Here is a 20,949-nt window from a genome sequence, read left to right as displayed (position 1 = left end):
GCATCTCTACTGATGACTTTGATCATGTGAATGATGTTGTTATGTCCATCATCAGATCTGTAATGGGTCAGATACAAGGAGAGATAGATTTATCAGATTGGTTTTGTACACACGGCTATATGGGTCATCCTCAAGGATAGTCAACAAGCCACAGATATATATGTGGTAGCTTAATCAGAAGTAGTATTTGCTGTTGTTATTGTTTTGTATTACACAGAGTCTAAGCTAAACCCAGGTTAAACCCCTGTCATCTGGCACTAAGCTTGCTGGAAAGTGTCAACACTTACACCAAGTTATTATGTGTATGTAATTGATCATTGTTAAGTTTTCTTTCCAAGGTTTTTGTCCACCTGTAAAGTAATCTTCAACCAGACAATATTTAATGTGTTAAACCACTTGATATCTTTATTTATTGTCATAACAAAACAAAACATAATATAGCAAAGAAAAAGTTCTATTTTAAAAGAACACATTATGGAACAAAATTAAAAGACTTCTGCCCTCAATTCTAATGACGTTTTATAAAGGAACCAATATTTCTTCCATGTTCCATGATAGAATTTTTGTTCTTTTAATGATTTTGTGAAATCACCATTCTAGCAAAAATCTACCAACCTGGATCAATAAAGCATGAACAAATCTACCAAAGGGTAGGTATTTATTGTTGTAAAACATTAAACCAGGGGTCCAAGTAGTCCCTGATTTTGTGTTGTTCTAAATCAGTAATAAGATTTGCCATGATTTATTGAGTAATTGTCTCTCTGGTGATCCACTTATGATTGTAATCACACATCTATAAATGCATTCTGAACAGAAGAAACTATAAATTCTGTAACATTGCTGATAGAAACACCCAATGATCATAGAAAAAAGGTGAAAGATTCTAAATTTGATACCTGATATTCTGCTATTGATGTTTACTATCTATCAGTAGATTATTTATTTCCAATGATATTAATAATTTTACAATAGAAGCTGTGGTTATTTTTGTTGATGTTTATTATTTGTGTTTAATGATAACACTTGATCAAAATATTTCACAACAAATAAAGTTGAAGTAGAAATTAAAGAAGATATATTATTATTTTAATATTGGAAATCCATCTTTGAGACAATTAAAAACAGTTTGAGATGATTAATTGACTTTTGACAGGTGAATTGTACTTGACTATAAGATGGTTTTTATGTCTTGTCAGCATGGTGTCTCTAAGCTAACAGTACTGGAGCTGGTTGGATAGTGACTGATCCCGTTACTTAACATCCAACGTTGGACCCGTGTTTTACGTTGAAGCGTATCATATTGACAAAGTATTAGCTTTTTAAAGGTCATTTTAAATGTTTTGTTAAACATGGTATAAATGATAGGATTGATTGTGCTTGATAAGAAGCCAAGCCATACGAAAGTTGAAATCAGTGTCTGACTAAAGAAGCATTTATCACACAAGGCTGAAGTTATGTTGACGATGAAAAATGGTGCCCAGCAGACTACAAATATTATAAATACTATTCCTATGACTTTTGAAGCTTTCTGTTCAGTCTGAACATCATCTGTTTTTATTCTCGCTTCTTTAAGCTCCATTTGATGTTTCTTTATCAGTCTAGATAATGCTGAGGGACTTGACAAATTAAAGTTTGCCTTTTTATCCCATTTACTGTTTAGCACTTCTTGTGAATGATACACAGAACATTCCTTGTCAGGTGACACATCTCCTGGACTAAGATACGGGGTATTCTTTTGAATAGGAAAAGTTAAGCTGGGACGTAATCGCTGTTTTCTACCTGGCTTTCTACCTATCATTGGTGAAAACTGATTATCGGCATTCCCCACAATACTTCCATTCGGAGATGTCAGTTTTGATTGAAATCGTACATATGGACGGCGTTGGACAGGTTTTCGACTCAACGATCTCCTCATTATAGGTTTACCATTATGATTTCCTCTTTGACACTTTTTAGACTGTCGTATGAGTAAATACAAAGTTATACTGTAGGATAAAATCATGATGAAAAGTGGAATGAAGAAAGCACATATTGATCCATATATCATAAAATGTTTGTTGCTTAGAACACAGTAGTTCCCACTTAAAATATTTGACTCGTCTACAAATCCTAGAATTGTAATCGGGCTTGATATTGTGACTGCTATAACCCATACCATTATTATTTTTAATATCACAACAGTTTTTGATTTATTACGGTTTGAAAGAGGTGCTCGTATAGCCATGAATCTTTCAAGTGATATCGTACATAAATGAAGTATAGAAGATGTGCACATGAAGACATCAGCAGTCACAAAAAAATCACAAAGAACTGGTCCAAACAACCACTGACCTGAAAAAATAAATAAACAAACATAATACAAACAATTGATATAAACACAGAATACAAAAAACAAAAATGTCTTCATCCACTGAATTGAAATAATAGAACTCAGTCTCAGGTTTAAAGAAATTTTTATATTTATTAACTCTTGTATTATTTCATATGTATCAAATTATGTTAAGAAATCGGGGACATGCTAAAAAGCAATGTTTCATAGTATATTTTCATGCTAAGCAATATCCTTTCTTTTTATAATATCTTAAAATTGAGAATGGACTTGTGTTGGATCATGATCAGAGAGAACTTTGCTCCTTTAAAGATGCTTTGGAAAAGACATTCTTTACAATTTTGAACATATTACTTTAAATGTTTTTACCAAACATCTATGTTTTGTATCTTGCAGAGGCATAGGTTTCTGTTCTCATATTATAATATTTACAATACATTGTTTTGTATCTTGCAGAGGCCTAGGTTTCTGTTCTCATATTATAATATTTACAATGCAATGTGTTGTATCTTGCAGAGGCCTAGGTTTCTGTTCTCATATTATAATATTTACAATGCAATGTGTTGTATCTTGTAGAGGCCTAGGTTTCTGTTCTCATATTATAATATTTACAATACAATGTGTTGTATCTTGCAGAGGCCTAGGTTTCTGTTCTCATATTATAATATTTACAATACAATGTGTTGTATCTTGCAGAGGCCTAGGTTTCTGTTCTCATATTATAATATTTACAATACATTGTGTTGTGTCTTGCAGAGGCATAGGTTTCTGTTCTAATATTATAATATTTACAATACAATGTGTTATATCTTGCAGAGGCCTAGGTTTCTGTTCTCATATTATAATATTGACAATACATTGTGTTGTATCTTACAGAGGCCTAGGTTTCTGTTCTCATATTATAATATTTACAATACAATGTGTTGTATCTTGCAGAGGCCTAGGTTTCTGTTCTCATATTATAATATTTACAATACATTGTGTTGTGTCTTGCAGAGGCCTAGGTTTCTGTTCTAATATTATAATATTTACAATACAATGTGTTGTATCTTGCAGAGGCCTAGGTTTCTGTTCTCATATTATAATATTGACAATACATTGTGTTGTATCTTACAGAGGCCTAGGTTTCTGTTCTCATATTATAATATTTACAATACAATGTGTTGTATCTTGCAGAGGCCTAGGTTTCTGTTCTCATATTATAATATTTACAATACATTGTGTTGTGTCTTGCAGAGGCATAGGTTTCTGTTCTAATATTATAATATTTACAATACATTTTAGTATACTTCATGTCAAAATGCCAGATTTTGATTGGCTAATACGAGGGTGTTAATTTACTCTATTACCCTTCATGGAGACGCTTGATCAAGTGTGCGCTTTATTAAATACAAGTCTATCCTATGGCAAATACTCTATTACCCTTCACGGAGACGCTTGATCAAGTGTGCGCTTTATTAAATATGGATGGTTGTTATGTACAAGACGTCATAATTTATTTATTTGAATTTGAAATTTAATCAACAGTAATAACACATATCTGAGAGGTGTAGAGCAGATTGTTATCTCTCAAAAAGACATTGTCAACCTTGGCTTCGCTTCAGTTGACAATGTTTTCTCTGGGTAACAATCTGCTCTATCACCCTCTCAGCCATGTGTTATTTATATAGTGTTGTATCTTGCAGAGGCCTAGGTTTCTGTTCTCATATTATAATATTTACAATACATTGTGTTGTATTTCCTGTCAGTAATGTATAATTTTATGAAGAAATCATATTTCGATAGAAACTTTATTGATTAAAGGAAGGAATGTCATTCTCCATTCTGGTCTGTGCTTGACAACTATTGTCATCCAGCAATTATATAGTCTTAATTGTCCAGTGAGGTTTGTAAAGATTCTAGAACCATTTTGTGTAGTGCTATTTCAACGTAGTAGAGATATTCCAGGTTCAAAGTTGTCCCAAATGTCATAACCTCTTTATTTATTGTCTTTCAACCCTGAGGAAGTTTTGGGGCCAAATTTCTCTATAGATTTATTACATAAGGATTTCTGCTTTGTTATTCAGTAACAAGTCAAAGGCATTAATGTATTGTCCATCTCTCTGTCACATATTGTTATTCAGTAATAAGTCAAAGGCATTAATGTATTGTCCATCTCTCTGTCACATATTGTTATTCAGTAATAAGTCAAAGGCATTAATGTATTGTCCATCTCTCTGTCACATATTGTTATTCAGTAATAAGTCAAAGGCATTAATGTATTGTCCATCTCTCTGTCACATATTGTTATTCAGTAATAAGTCAAAGGCATTAATGTATTGTCCATCTCTCTGTCACATATTGTTATTCAGTAATAAGTCAAAGGCATTAATGTATTGTCAATCTCTCTGTCACATATTGTTATTCAGTAATAAGTCAAAGGCATTAATGTATTGTCCATCTCTCTGTCACATATTGTTATTCAGTAATAAGTCAAAGGCATTAATGTATTGTCCATCTCTCTGTCACATATTGTTATTCAGTAATAAGTCAAAGGCATTAATGTATTGTCAATCTCTCTGTCACATATTGTTATTCAGTAACAAGTCAAAGGCATTAATGTATTGTCAATCTCTCTGTCACATATTGTTATTCAGTAATAAGTCAAAGGCATTAATGTATTGTCCATCTCTCTGTCACATATTGTTATTCAGTAATAAGTCAAAGGCATTAATGTATTGTCAATCTCTCTGTCACATATTGTTATTCAGTAATAAGTCAAAGGCATTAATGTATTGTCCATCTCTCTGTCACATATTGTTATTCAGTAATAAGTCAAAGGCATTAATGTATTGTCCATCTCTCTGTCACATATTGTTATTCAGTAACAAGTCAAAGGCATTAATGTATTGTCAATCTCTCTGTCACATATTGTTATTCAGTAATAAGTCAAAGGCATTAATGTATTGTCCATCTCTCTGTCACATATTGTTATTCAGTAATAAGTCAAAGGCATTAATGTATTGTCAATCTCTCTGTCACATATTGTTATTCAGTAATAAGTCGAAGGCATTAATGTATTGTCCATCTCTCTGTCACATATTGTTTCTGCTCTCCAACTTCAAAACTCCTCAATGTTGAGTCAAAAATTATTACCAACCATCACTCTGTAAGACAAGGATAAAATCTGAACATCAAAAGTCGGCAAGGATAAAAACCAAACATTGAAAGTCATGGTAAACAACTTTGACACCCCTCAAACTCAATGAATCAGTGGTGCATCAGTAACATGTCTGCCTCCCTTTCATATAAGTTATATTTGAATATTCTTAGTGAGAAAACTAACAGTATGATTTATGAACAACAAATAGGATATACAGCAACAAAATGACAACCACTGAATTACAGGTTCCAGACAGGCACATACAGAATGTCATCAAGTCCATTATTAGAGAAATATTGACAAGGCTTTAGACCATTTGCTGACTTTATTGTCTTATTTTAGTTTCCAGATATGAAAATGGTTTTAGTTGGGTTATTTTGAGAACATACAATAGCTAATGAATAAATCATAGAAATATAAGTGCTTATAGTGTAATGATTACTTAATTAGTGTGTATTGGCTGACAAGTTTTGTTTAATTAGTGTTAATTGTTATTTTACAGTGTTAATGAGGTTATTCCAATATTGAAATATCAAAAATGAAAATGTTTTTGATGATTAATTACATTTTGATGTAGTACTCGGTAACTTACATTCTAATGCATCCTGTATGTTTTTAAATGTCACTTGTCTTAAAGATTCAGTTAAGGTTAATATTGTGGTAGTACCACTTAAAGTGGTGTCATTATCAAGCACATGTGAAGTTAATGCAAGAGATAATTATTGCCCACAAATATTTTTGCTGAAAAACTTTTAAATATTCCATATTCTTTACATTTCAACCAAACTTTCATTGAGCCTCAGGTGTGGTGCCATGTATAAATTCAAAAAATATACGGTTACGAAGAAAATAACAAATTTCTATAAAAAATGGACTAAAATGAAATCTGTACTTATTTCTGGTTAATATAATTATAATAAGGAAGCAGATAAACAGTTTTTTCTTATATTACTCTTTAAAATAATATGTTAGCATTACAAACACTTTTTTACATTTTAAGTTTTAAAAATTACCCTTTACAGGGCCGTTCATTGAGGTTACTGGCTCTATTCCTTTTAAACACTTTTTTATATATTGATCAAATATTGAAGTTAAAATCCTAGCTGGATTATTTCTAATTCCTCCATTCAACTTCAGAAGGATTAAACTTTTTTCCATATTTTCAGAGTAAAATAGAAGCAGAAAATTGGATAGGCAAATCAATTTAACCCTGCTGCAGGGAAAACAGTGGTAGTTAGCAAGGTCAATACCCTGGAAGAAAAAGCCAAATCAATTACGTCTAACAATCATCTATCATTAAAAAGCAGTCTGGGATTCTAATCACTGTAAAATATTCTCTAATTCACATATCATATAAAAGTATAATAAACAAAACCAAAGTTTGTCAACAAAAAGGCCAATGATACTTATACTTTATAATGATACCAGACTTTATAATACACATTCTATAGCCTCTACTTGGAATATAGTAAATTGCTGTAAAACTTTATAACATTTTTATGGGCCTAAGGATTTTATCTTTTTTTTCTTACTTTACTTAATTGCCTATCTTAAGGTTCATATCCTTAAATACAATATTTTATAACCTGCTCTAAATGTTAAAGTTTTAAGAAATAGATAATTTCTTTGACGTTACTTGACATACTTAATAAGAGGAACTACGATTTCTTTTTAATTTGTTTTGACGAAATAGATTTGAATCTTTTCAGCTTCTAAATTGGCTTTTAATACGAGAAATACAAATAAATCTGGAAAGAAAAATTTAAAAAAAAAACATAAATAGGAAAATATATTTATTATAGAAGAATTCAGAATGAACCGATCAACCATAATTTGAATACATAACCATAAGCATTGTTTTAATATGATTTATCGTGGGGCAGAGTTGACCAAGAATTCTGATGTCACAATTGCCTACTGATTAACGTCATTAATATGTTGTGTTAAATTAGCAGAAGATTTATCAATGTTACTTTAGTTTATTGATATTGATTTGTGTGGATTAAGAAATTGATGTTTCTAGTATTAAAACTTATGGATTTTAAATAAAACGTAGTTCTGTTGAATGGAAGATAAACCTGAATCATATAATAAAGTTATAAAATATTAGGATAAACTCTCTGCACAGAGAGGATAATTGAAGAGAATCTTGAAGATGGCATAGCAACAGTTCAGTAGGACGTAGTCACCAAGAAAGTAATACACTAGTTATAGGTCTACTATATGTTGTCTCCAATTCTGTCACACTTTTCAAAGAAACTTCTAAAAAGAATACTTCATATTTAGTCAGCTGTTTAACAGTGATGATTTGGAAAGTTTGAGCACAAATCAGATTTGTCTGACACATTTTTTCTGCTTTCTGGTACTTTAAAGTAAGGAGTGGGGAGATGTTAAGCACAACAATGCATGAATTTCTGTTTCTAATAATTATGATTGACAATACTTGATCTATTGAATCATTTGTAAGGAACCCAATGTCTGCCTGCATAGGTCAGGATTCCACTGACCTCATATATGTATAGAAAATTGATGAAAGTTAAACATTCATGATTCATTTTAAAAGGGCAACCTTATCATCAAAGATTTTCAGTATACTATGCATTCAAAGACAAATTACCAGACTAGACATGTAGCATGTCCAATCTATCTATTAAATTGAGTTGTTTTTTTTAAATGTTTTATTTGGTGACTACTGTATTGGGTACTTAAAAGCAGATATAAAATGTACTTCTCTACTTAGCTCCCTTTTTAAAAAATTTAGGGAGTAATGTATCATTTCCTGTTTTTCATTAATCTAAATTTCATAATATTAATAAGGCCCTTTTTGAATAGTGAAACCCTTTCATTGGACCACCATGATACATGTACAAATGATTTACCTGGAAGTAAAGCAAGCTTTTTATTTTTATTTGTTTGCCATGCAGATTATGATAACATTGAATCTTCAATAACCCCAATTAATTACTCTTGGCACCAGTCTTAAGCAAATATATCATTTTCTCTTTAAACATAAGCAAGTATTGATTATGATTAGCTCTTATAAGAAATATAAGTTTAATATGCATGAGGTCAAAGTTCATAGATCAACCAATAAAATGTTTAAGACAGCACTAACAATCTTCTGTTGATTATAACAATCATCATCGTTACAGACAGATAATAAACCTACATATTTTATAAAGTCTGGCACAAGCAAATTAAATATTTTTTCGAAACAATAAAAATAAAGTTTACCCAGAAAACCTTTATAACTCATTTACAGATGTAATTGCTTTCCAAAATTTTTTGTAAACCTTAAAATTTGGAAATATGAAATCTCCCTTCTTTTTGTGGTAATGTTCAATTTTAAAGGATCCTTTGTATTCCCCCTAATTTGCCATTATGTGATAGGTTTTTTCTGTAGAATATTTTCCTAATCATAGTACACAGCTCATTGTACATAGCTGTCATTTATCCAGTATATATTAATTCACTAAAACTTAAATAATGTTCTCTTTTATAACTAGAATATTTGGGTTAGATGACTGTAAGATGTAACTGCAGTAGAAAATTTACAAATTGTATTATGCTATTTTAAGTCCAGGGCTATATATTCACAATATCTATCAAAATTTTGCTGTCCTACTCAAAAAATCATTTCTTTTATTCCATTTGAATGCATAATGGTAACAAGTTTGTCAGTACTAAAAAGTGTTGTTACAAGTTAAAATGATCTTAAGGCAATTTTTTAACTATGGTAGATTCTTTATTGAATTTAGTTTAACTTTCTACTGGAAGCTAGAAATATTGACTGACAGATTTCCAAATCTGCTTTCAAGAAAACCTGATTTGTATTGTCTTAATGGATTGAAGGCATTGTTCTAGAAACCTCAATAAAACAACAAGAATAGTTGCCTTGAATTCACAGTGAACCTTGAAAATTGTTTTTCCAAATATACAATAAGTAGAAAGACTTTCCTTTTGATCTGTGAATAATATTTCCTTGGACTGATTGACCAGGGATGTATATGGTGAGCCAGCCCACCTATGACACTGACCATATTAGTTTCCACTGGCAAAACTTTATTGTTTCAGAAATTGATAGGTTTGGGTGAGGAAATGTCTTCCTCACTTAATTTAACATGGAAGTATGTATGGCACATTATAAGTAAATGTTAACTTAGATGCATTAACCCAATACATTGATAGCCTTTCATCATTTTTTTAAGAACTGCGGGAACGTCTTAGTAAGGTTAGTCTGTATCTCACCCTAGCAGCTACCAGAATGTCTATCTGCTGACCAATAATAGATGTTCTATATACATACAAAAATGGTAAAACAAAATTGCGTTGTTTACCAAGAAATAGTAAATGATTTTTGTTATAGAATGATATTCTAGTAATACAAGTACATGTTTTCCCATTGCAGACATTGCAAGTAATCTTTGAATTCATCTTCCACAGTTTTTGTGATTGTCTCTTTTTTTTTAATACAGTGTATGAATGGAATTAAATGGAGGTATGCAAAAGTGAAAATTACAACAGTATCTAACAAGTGTTTGAACCATTTGTCAAAGTTGTTTTTTGTTGCCCATTGATATCTTGGTTTGTTACATAGGACATGAGCATGTAGGGGGTAAACTATATTTTAATATCCTTTTTTATTTCCTTTACCTCCATGCAGTTCAAAGCTTGCCAAAAATTCCTCACTATGATACTGATTTAACTGTTGACAGGTGAAACCTTTAAATCAGGTGTTAAGAACTTACAGTGAAAACAGGAACAGTTGTGGTTAGACGTGTCAGCCAACTGGTGTTATAGACAGGCTGAAATGTCTGACAACTGGGAGATTTAAAATTATATCATTGGAAGAGAAATTTGTGGTGAGACATGCTTTTAAAGAGGTATTCAAAAGATTGATTGATTGATTGATGAGTTAAAAATCAGATAGTAGTTAGGTTGTTAGTAGGTCGAAAATGTCTGTCAACTGGATGAGTTTAAGTAGGTCATAAGAGTGAGGGAGTTAGTAGGTAAAACGTGACTGAAATTGGGTGGTGTTCAGTAAACTAGTGTAGTGGGTGAATTAGTAGGTCAAACATGTCTGCCAGCTGGGTGATGTAAATAAGGTCATAGTAGTGAGGGAGTTAGTAGGTCAGATATTTCTGCCAACTAGGTGAAGTAAATTATGAATGGTTGTCTGACATGTCTGTTATCTGAATGGAGTGAAGTGAACACCAAGACTTAGTATAATTACTCAGTTAAAGGTATACTCAGAAACACTAACATACAATGATGTTCTATGGAACTGTCTTCTGATGTTAAATGGTTAATATGTTCGGTGCTTTATGCATTATATTCAGTATAGTATTTATATTATATTCGGTGCTTTATGCAATATATTCAGTATAGTATTTATATTATGTTCAGTATTTTTTATATTATGTTCAGTAGTTTTGACATTATGTTCAGTAGTTTTGACATTATGTTCAGTAGTTTCATAATTATATGCAGTGGTATTTAAATTATGTTAGGTACTTCTGACGTTATATTCGGTGCATATTTCATTATGTTCAGTACTTTTGACGTTGTGTTCAGTAGATTCAGTATTATTTGCAGTACATTATGTATTATCTTCAGTGGTGCCGGTTTCTTTATATTCGGCAGATTCTTCATTATGTTCAGTAAAAGCATCAGTATTATACTCGGTTCAATGAACAATTTTTTCAGTAGTTGTGTCAATATGATGATGCAGTAAAAAGTAAGGAAATCAATAACGAAAATTGTCTGAAAAAAACGAACGCGGATATTTTCGTCAGACGTTTTCTTCATGGACACCTCTACGAAAGAAATGGAATCAGTATTAAATCGGTTTGTTTTAACGTTCACACGTTATTGATTTTCACAAGGAAAAAACACTTCTGACTTAATTTGTAAGATGTCATGATTGTTGTATTCTGAATGTACAGTGGCAAACATTTCACGTTTATTTCTGACGGAGAGAATAACTTTTAAACAAGAAATAAAAAGTTGCATGCGGTGTTGGTGATACACCTTGACCATAGAGAGAAGGCAAAAAGACAAACAGCAAAAATAAAATATAAAAACATATTATATAGGTTTTGTATTCCTAGTAGTTAACCCTTTTTGTTGGCTAGTAGCATATTAATCCCATGTACCGACTTTTAAGAGACCACCAACAATCTTCTTGTAGATATTCTTTTAGAGTTCTGCATCCTACCCCGCTAAAAGGCGCTTGCATATCAGATATTTATTTGAAATAACCCAAGACATGAGGTTATGTATGAGGCTTACAGAAAAGAGAATAATGCCTCCTTCTCCTACATGGTGTCAGAAATTATTACAAAAAAGATAAAACAGTTCGTGATAGAGTTCTGACAAACATATTTTATTGACAAGAAAGAGTTCTGCAATGGCAGGAAAAAATAGAAAACAACTATTCATAAATTGCATCCATTCAAAGAGTTTCATGGAAATGTATGCTGGTTACTGTGAAATAATGCAAGAGTATAGAATGAATTATTGTACAAAGTGCTACAAACAATTAACACTGAGTATCAATATGAATGTCATTTTTTTTAATCTTCCAAATTCAAACAGTATACACAAAAACTAACAAGGTCTAAGTGTAAATATGATTACCATAGACTGTCTATTAGAAAGGTCATGAATATCAAAATACAAAGTGCAAAACTTTAATTCTGTGCAAATTTTCACCATTTCTGTACAATTATGGTTCATATTATTTAAGTAATTCATACAACATGGCCATTTTTGTTTAATAAGAGACTAGAAAGTACCCTAACCAATAACTTAATATCTTTTATCGAACACAGCGTTTAAAAACATATTTCTAGATTTAGTTTCTAGATCCACCAAAGATAGCCAGAGTTAAGAGGAATAGATTGAGAAAATACAAATACAGGTTCATGGCTGGCTAATCCGTGTTACCATGAATTATCATTGGTATTGTCATATTTGTGAATCAACTTTCTCTATTCTATAAACCTCATCCACAACCTCACATATCTTGGGTTACTTCAAATAAATATATGATTTTTGGTGGTCTCTTAAAAGTCGGTGCTTGAGATTTATTTGCTACAACCAACCAACAAAAAGGGTTACCTACTAGGAATACAAAAGAATATGTTTTTATATTTTATTTTTGCTGTTTGTCTTTTTTCATCTCTATTGTCAGGGTTTATCAACGACAATGCATGCAACTTCTTATTTCTTGTTTAAAAAATTCTTCATTCCGTCATAAATATGCATGAACTATTTGCCACTGTACCTTCAGAAAACAACAATCAATCAATCATTACATCTTACAAATTAAGTCAGGAGTGTTTTTTCCTTGTGAAAATTGAAAAAGTGTGAAAGTTAACCAAGCTGATTTAATACTGCTTCCATTTCTTCCATTTTTATTCCATACCGTAAAGGTTTCCACGAAAAGAAAACGTCGGTCGAAAATATCCGCGATAGTTTGTTTTTTTTTGTTCAATTTCCGTTATTGATTTTCCGACTTTTACTGCATCATCATATTGACACAACCACTGAACATATTGTTGATTGAACCGAGTATAATACTGATGCTTTTACTGAACATAATGAAGAATCTGCCGAATATAAAGAAACCGGCACCACAGAAGATATTACATAATGTACTGTAAATAATACTGAATCTACTGAACATAATGAAAAATGCACTGCATATAACGCCAGAAGTACCGAACATAATTCCAATACCACATCATATAATAATGAAACTACTGAACATAATAACAAAAGCACCAAATAATGTCAAAACTACTGAACATAATAGGAAAACTACTGAACATAATATAGATACTATACTGAACATAATGAATAAAGCACCGAACATATAAAACAATTAACATCAGAAGACAGTCATGGACTTCCATAATGTTCACTTGGTACAAAGGTTATTTAGTACACAGAAGGGTTCTTTGGTTCATATCTCCTGGCAGCTAGGGATATATTGTTTGGTACACAGTAAACCTGGCATCAAGAAGTTAACAAATGGTCTTCAACAATAAAGTGTGTGTGAAATATCATTGGACTAAGAATGTTGGAGGACTATAAATTAAGATTTTTGGAATTGGTCACTCAATGCAGCCACATGGTCATCCTTTTGGGTGTATATGAAGAGGTTTATAAGTTTACAGTAACTTAAAGCATTGGATTAATTTCTGTTGCATGATAGATTAGATATGTTTCTTATTAAATCATCTATAAGGTGAGTTGGTTCAGAATAGTTACAATTCACAAAATATCATTTGTTCCACATTTGTGTACCTGATATTAGTTTGATCTGTTGTAGTCTTCTTTTAATGACATACAGACTCAATTATTGTGGGTTATAGATAAATTTAGGTTGTAAAGTTTCTTCCATGTTTTTGCACTGGAGTTAACATTTTGACCAAGGCAAGCAAGGAATAGTTATTTATGAAACCATTGATATCAGTGGGCTGAGAGTGTGAGAGAAACATGTTGGTCTTTTCACTCTTGTGGGTTAACTAGTACACAAATGTAATCCCCTCCAAGTCAATTAGTTCATAATTTTATAACTGTCCATTTATCCATTGGTGTGGTTAGTGTTCAATGGTCTGTGATTTCACTCATAATCTGTTTGGTCTTTGTTTCTTGTCAGCACTGGTAAATTAATTTTATTTTCAGGTTCATGGAAATTGATATTTGAAATGAATGCTAAAATCAGTATAAAGTGATTTTCATCTAATCATGCACTGTTTGGATAGTTCTCACATGCAGCGGTACTATTTCTCCTCACATTTAGCACCTTTTTTTTTTTATCTTTTTACATACCACCAGATATATTAGCTAGTTTATATTTAGTAATCACACAATGGTAGTCAGAGAGTGGGAAACGTTTAGGATTATGTGCCACCATGTTACTTTAATGATCAAATGAGTCTGTGGTATTGAAATGACCTCAGCTGTTTACTTTTTAGATGATTTCAACAAATATCTGGTTTCTTGCTGATTTTGTTTATCTTACATCTCTGTAATATCAGGTATTGCTATGAGTTTATTTAACACACAGTTTGACAAAGGTAGAACAAGCTGGTGTGTGAATGAAGTTTTTGTGCCAGCAATATGTAGATAGGAATCTTATTTCTGTTGATTATAAAATGTTTAATGTCATGGAGATCCCAGACAAAATGTCAGAATATTTACACTGAAAACATTCTGTAATCAGAGACTGACTGTTGTCTTGTAAAGGTTTTCTTATGTTTGTAAATATCAGATGAGGCAAAATAAGTAAATTACAATGCACTTTCCAAAAGGATAGTGTGTCCTTGCCCTTGCAGTATAATGTTAGCAAATGTGGGCAATTATCCTGTCACCAGATGTCTCTCCTTATATTTTAGTTGACTATTGTTGGTATAAAGACGTTTGTTAACTGTAAATGATGTTTTAAAAGTTGTACAAGACAGTATAATCTCAATAATTCTTGTTTTTCATCCTTCTATCCTACTGACAGACAAAAATTGTTTTAAAAAAGCCAAGTGGAGAAGGTGTCATCAATGGAATTGTTTTTATGCATTAAATTCTTGTCCTATTGTATGTACAGTCTAACATTGAAAAGAACATCCTGACTGAGTCCTATTACCATATACATTGTTCTGTTTCTATATCACATATATAGTTGTTAAATCAATGGAGTAAGGATGGCATATTGTTTAGTCAGATAACTGTTTTAATAACTTACAACAGAAAAGAAAACTCATTGTTTTTTCATAATATTGATTAAAATATTTGGAAGTTGACAAAAGTGTAATCTAGTTCCGAAAGGCTGTCAGTTTCATTTTAAAGCATGAAATTAAAAAGATGATGATTTCCATGCAAGTAAAATAGATATTCTGATGTCACTGGTTGTATTTGTTGCCTATCCTGTCAAGGGCTTTATAAAACAATAGTTAAGATTAGATATGGAAATTAGAAAGGTTTTATAAGGATATTAGGTCTATATAGAGATCTAAATAGGTTTGTTATAACACTGATTCATCTTACATGTTAGACCACTATTAACCAAAATTATAACTCCCACAACTAAAGGGGTTTTCTGAATTAATTTTCTCAAGTCCATCAGCCAAAAAGGTTTCTGACCATATTTATTTTAGAGTATCTAATCTTATAGAATAAATAACATGAAAAGAAGGAAGGACTGTAGGACATTGACCATTCAGTTATGTGAGACAATTAATGTAGAAACAATCTGTTCTAACCAATACATCATACAAAACTCATGTGATTTTAATTAAAGTTAACTTCAGTTCTGTTTGATCAATTTGGATCTGAACACCTGACTATTTCTATATTATGATGTAAAATGACAGTGTGAAGTTGTCTTTCCGTTCCCGTTCCCGTTAAACTGTTCAAAAGATTAAAAACAGATGAGTTATAGAAGTTTTAGACTAAAAAATGTTCTAGAAAAATATACTTGTTTGTTCAAGAACCAGTTTTAAAATTCCATAACAGTTTTGTCTGTGGGTTTTCAATTCTTGTTTCCGTGATCCATTTCACAATAACTAACGTATAGTGTAAACAATCCTCTAATTTTGACACATGTTCAAGGTTCATTCCTCAGTTATAAATTGATGCTTTTCTTAATAAATAAATAAGAAATTAAGAATTGAATTCGTATAGATTTTAATGATCAGTCATTCTATAGTTCTATTATGACATTAATCAGAAATAAAGAAGGCAACTTTTCCTTACTCCAGATGACTCAGATCCTTTTGAAATTCCACATCCAGAAACATGTATTAAATCTACAGGAATCCCTGTCCTGTTTCTCTCTGATTTGTGAGCAAGACATTTTCTCATGCAGCTGTCTAGTATACATACGGTTTTTAACATGACCAGTTACAAGACAATTGATTGATATGAAGGGATAATTTGACTGTGCTAATAATCAAAAGGAAACACAAAAACCATTGGAATTCTCAAAAAACAATAGCACAGAATAACTCAGTTTTTAGTCAACTGTTGCAATTTGAGAGATGCAGCAGCTGGCAGGAAGTTAAGACATAGCTTGTTCCAATGTATATTGAAAACAAACATTATTTTTTAAAAATGTGAAATAAATAAATTTCCAGCGTAGAATGGTCAAATATAATAATGCCATTTTTCTTTAAAGCTAAGTAAATGAATTGCTTTAAGATAAGTTTGGCAGCATTAATCAACAGGTGTAGACATAAGTCATCTTCTGTGGTAGGTAACCTGTAACTAATCAATAATCTAAAGTGTATTACCAATCCAAATTATTACAATCTTAGAAAGTGTATTACCAACCAATCTAAAATTATCTGTATTTAAACCATCTAAAATTAATTTTAAAGTTCTTTGTTTTCAATTATTTCAGATAAGAAGTTAAGTTTTAGTATAATATGAAGTAAATAGCCATTATATACAAGTTGTTGTTTTATTTAATCACAGTTTAAAGTGGTATATAAGCTTACATCACAGTTTCTGTTGAAAAACGAATTAAATAAAAAATAAGAGTATGTAGAATAAGACATGTGCATTACAAAAGTCCTCTACCTTATAACTAAACAATGATCAAATAGTCAGAAATATTTGTCAAAAATTGTTATAATAAGTGTTATCTTACTGAAAACCATTTAGGAGCCAGACACTGTTTTCAGTTTGAAGTACTTAGTTATGACATTAGAAAACCTTGTAAAATCTTGTTATTATGTGGTGGTTATACTTGTAATTTAATTAGTATTGACAAGATTTAGCACTTGAAGGTTTCCTCTCTGCATTTGTTTTGTGAAAACTTGTTCAGCCTTTGGAATATGCAGGCTATTTCTGTAGCAAGTTTAATGTTGTCAATCATACCACAGTCCTTCAGGCTAAAATTTTAGTTATTAGTTGCATGTTTTTTTTTAAGGTCTGGCGATAATTAAGAAATTTATTATCAGCAATGTTAGAGGCAAAAGATTGTTCAGACTATCTTCTCAGTTAGTTGATATTGTGACCCTTTGCACGTAACATTTATGTATTACATAATTGCAATAAGTAATTAAATAACACAGATATAGATTTATCACTAGTACAATTAAATTGTAGGTAAAGATCTAGTAAAAGTTTGTACATACATCTTTGAGAAATTATCTGATTGGTCAATAACTTTATGAAGTGAATATTTCACCCAAAATGAAATTCACTATTACTGTACAGGCCCTAATTTATCAATAAATGTGTCTGAGGAGATAATAAAAAAGGGGGCAATCAAAAAGCAGAAAATGTAACAAAAACTTGGAAGTTTCTGCCATAATGGAGGGAAGAGAGTCCAGTCTGCCTTGTCTCTATTAGAAATTGTCTACAATTGAGATGCATAAATACATGTTTCTTTAAAACAGCATATATAATTTATTGGTGTAGGGTTGTTTTTTTTACATCCCCACTGTAGTGGAGGGGGCAGTAAGTTTCACACTAATGTCCATCTGTATGTATGTCCAAAATCGGTTTCTGTTCTCTAACTTTAGTTTGCCTCAACTAAATGTTATGAAACTTTTACACAATGCTTCTTCCCACTATACACAGATCAAGTTTGAATTTTGAGGGCGTTACTTTTACTATTCTAGAGTTATGCCCCTTTACAAATGGAAAAATTGCTGAATTTTTTGTTTCTGTTTCTTAACTTTAGTTTGCTTCAACTAAATGTTATGAAACTTATAATCAATGCTAATTACCACAAAACTCAGATCAAATACAAATTTGGGAAGCATCGTTTTTACAGTTGTTGAGTTATGTCCCTTTATAAAGTTATATGCAAGTGGGGGCATCATCTGTATACCATGGACACATTCCCAATTTATTTTTATTTATAAGAATTTTATTGTTTTGTAAGGATTTTTTAGCATATAAAAGTAATGATGTAAATGATGTTTATTTTCTATATGAAACACAGATTTCTGTCCTTTATATAAAATATACTTTTAAAAAATGCATTTATTGCTTAAGTATTTTTTCTTTTGTATAGAGATATCTCTGATATATATATATTAATATAAGTGTATTGTTTGCCCATTGTATACATTTATAACTGATGTATATATTAATAGAAGTTTATTTTTCACCTACTGTTTGCGTATACAATGATTTTATTATAAATAAACAAGAAATCAATGTTTGGTTGTAACATTTGTAATGTAATTGATTAAGTAATTGTTGAACCAAAACTACAGGTTTAAGTATAGCAATATCTTGTATTGAAAACTTTCTTCAAAAGCATTGCTCAAATTGAACAATAGTCCGACGTCACACAGTACAAGTTAGGAACACAATTATTGGAGACAGGAAAATGACAGGATTTCATGCTACTTCTTTTAAATGGTCTGATTGTCATGCATATATTACTTGGAAATATAATGAATCAGTTATTGTCAAGTTTCTTTCTCTGTTGATCTTATAAACTATGAGATAATAAATGAGATCATCTACATAAGCACATGACCAAAGTAGAAAATTACAAATTCAAATTTGTTTCAGTCATTTCCAATTTTGGAACTCCTTGTTTTCAGTACTCATATGCTGTGTTATACTCCAAGGTTTATACATGATGAAAAAAATAATTAGTTATGAGATGAAATAATGAATCAGTTAATTTCCTCACCAAGTGCTTTGTGATCTGATAATGTAATGAGATATAAACATCATGAAACAAACTAGTTATTTTTGATGATATCAATGGTGAATATTTCATTACAATGAAAACCAATAATGATTTTTTAAATGAAGGAAATCTTGCATGAAAATAATTTATTTTAAGTAGTGATTTTATAGCTTTTTAATAACTGAAAAGATTGTTTCAAGAATTGATTTGGAATTATTTTGTATGAAGTGTGTTTTATATAAGGTTTCTAGGATCAGATTTTAGATGGATACTTAATAACTGTGATGGTTAATGAAGGTTAAATGAATAAGTTGTTATATACAAAGTCAGTTTGAAATCAAATGGAATTAAATGCTAAGAATGATGTACAGGAATTTTTCTACAAATGGAGAAATTAATGGGTAAAACAGTCATTTAACATCTTATTTGTTTTCTACCAAAGTCAAATGTAATGCCAGTTCATAACATATTTTTTTGGATATTAATCTATTTTTTATCCAATCACTTTGAAAAAATGTTTGTTTTTAATAAATTTTGAATGTTAAATCCATGCTTTTAAGCTTTTATCGCTATAATCGATCAAAATGACGAAAATATACTTATACTTTTTTTTTATTTTGTGTAAATTTTCTTCATGGAAATTTTTTATTTACTTTGAACTGAAGTTGAAATGGAACATATTGTTGTAGTTATTTCCTTTTGAAAATGTTGATAAGTTTTCTTTTAATAACTTTGTTTTTTTTTCAGCAAGACACAAAGTTTCATAAATTCCAAAATGAATTATCATTATAAAAAAATAAAAGATAAGAAATAAATAAATAATCATTAATAATAATTTGTGTTTGAATGTGTTTTTCTTACCTGTAAATTCATTAATGATGCTAAGTGGCATAACTATAACACACACAAGTAAGTCAGTCACAGCGAGAGACAACAGAAAGTAATTGGTCACAGTTTGAAGGCGTTTCTCCATAGATATAGCCATACACACAAGTATATTCCCAGCAATTCCAAATATTATCAACGGAGACCATAGTAATATGGCCCAGTTATACTCGGTCTCCATGCTAGAATTTGTTGAGTTTGGATGAATCGTTGATTGGTTCAGCAGTAAATCCCATTGTATATATTCTGTTCCATTCTTTTCACTAATATTTTTTTGTTGAGATATTGTCATCTTTATAAATAAATGACACTTTGATATTTCTTATGTACTTATTCTAACTTTTGAACTTTTTGAAACATGTGACCAGAAGTTCTAAAATGCACGATATATTCCATGATCATTGTGACGTACTATTTACTTTATTACGTGAATTATAGCGGGATCCTCGTCATGAAATGTTCCTAAATACTTTATTGCAGTGTATTACATCCATCACATTTTTACCTGTCTGGTCAGAATTGATTTTTACAATAAAAGTTCTGTAGAGGCTGAAACAAGAAGTTTTGATTGGTTTGAATAGATAATTAATATATTGTTATCAATAATTCCTATAGGTATGTGTAAAACCCACTTAATCAGTAACACCAATTAGCGTAACAATCAATACAATCTCCTCTAAAATGGCTTTTTCATTTCCGATCTTCTTAAGCAATCAAAGAAATCGCCATTAATTAGTCTGTCAGTATATTTACTTGATTAATATGATATATCTACTTATGTTATGATATGTTGATCTTAAGATTTCTGATAGAATGTTTGATTTTCTCCACTACTTAACTATATACTACATCAAATTATTGAAAAATAAGCTACTTTAGAAGAAAGTTGTATAAATCCCTTTCAACAGAAGCTCAAAACTTTATTTTTAT

General features: G+C 30.6%; 2 protein-coding genes across 3 annotated transcripts in view; one reads left to right on the top strand and one right to left on the bottom strand.

Annotated features, from left to right (window-relative positions):
* LOC143066998 (26S proteasome non-ATPase regulatory subunit 1-like) overlaps positions 1-20,949 on the top strand; it is a 189,071-nt gene that overhangs the window by 139,550 nt on the left and 28,572 nt on the right. The window lies entirely within an intron of this gene.
* Positions 1,065-20,459, bottom strand: LOC143067000 (D(2) dopamine receptor-like). Its single transcript, XM_076239924.1, has 2 exons — positions 19,996-20,459; positions 1,065-2,331 (listed from the first exon to the last, which is right to left on the bottom strand). Exons 1-2 carry the CDS (start codon positions 20,309-20,311, stop codon positions 1,193-1,195), a joined length of 1,455 nt encoding a protein of 484 aa, XP_076096039.1. The 5' UTR covers positions 20,312-20,459; the 3' UTR covers positions 1,065-1,192.

Source organism: Mytilus galloprovincialis, chromosome 3 (genome assembly GCF_965363235.1).
Source record: "Mytilus galloprovincialis chromosome 3, xbMytGall1.hap1.1, whole genome shotgun sequence".
Taxonomy (NCBI): Eukaryota; Metazoa; Mollusca; class Bivalvia; order Mytilida; family Mytilidae; genus Mytilus; species Mytilus galloprovincialis.
The sequence above is the reverse complement of the archived record's forward strand: the minus strand, read 5'-3'. Positions and strand labels throughout refer to the sequence as shown.

Bases quoted from the DNA above. Each gene is read 5' to 3' on its own strand.
- LOC143067000 (XM_076239924.1), bottom strand. From the start codon at position 20,311: ATGACAATATCTCAACAAAAAAATATTAGTGAAAAGAATGGAACAGAA. The intron at 2,332-19,995 runs GTAAGAAAAACA...TTATTTTTTCAG, and splicing joins CATCATTAATGAATTTACAG to GTCAGTGGTTGTTTGGACCA.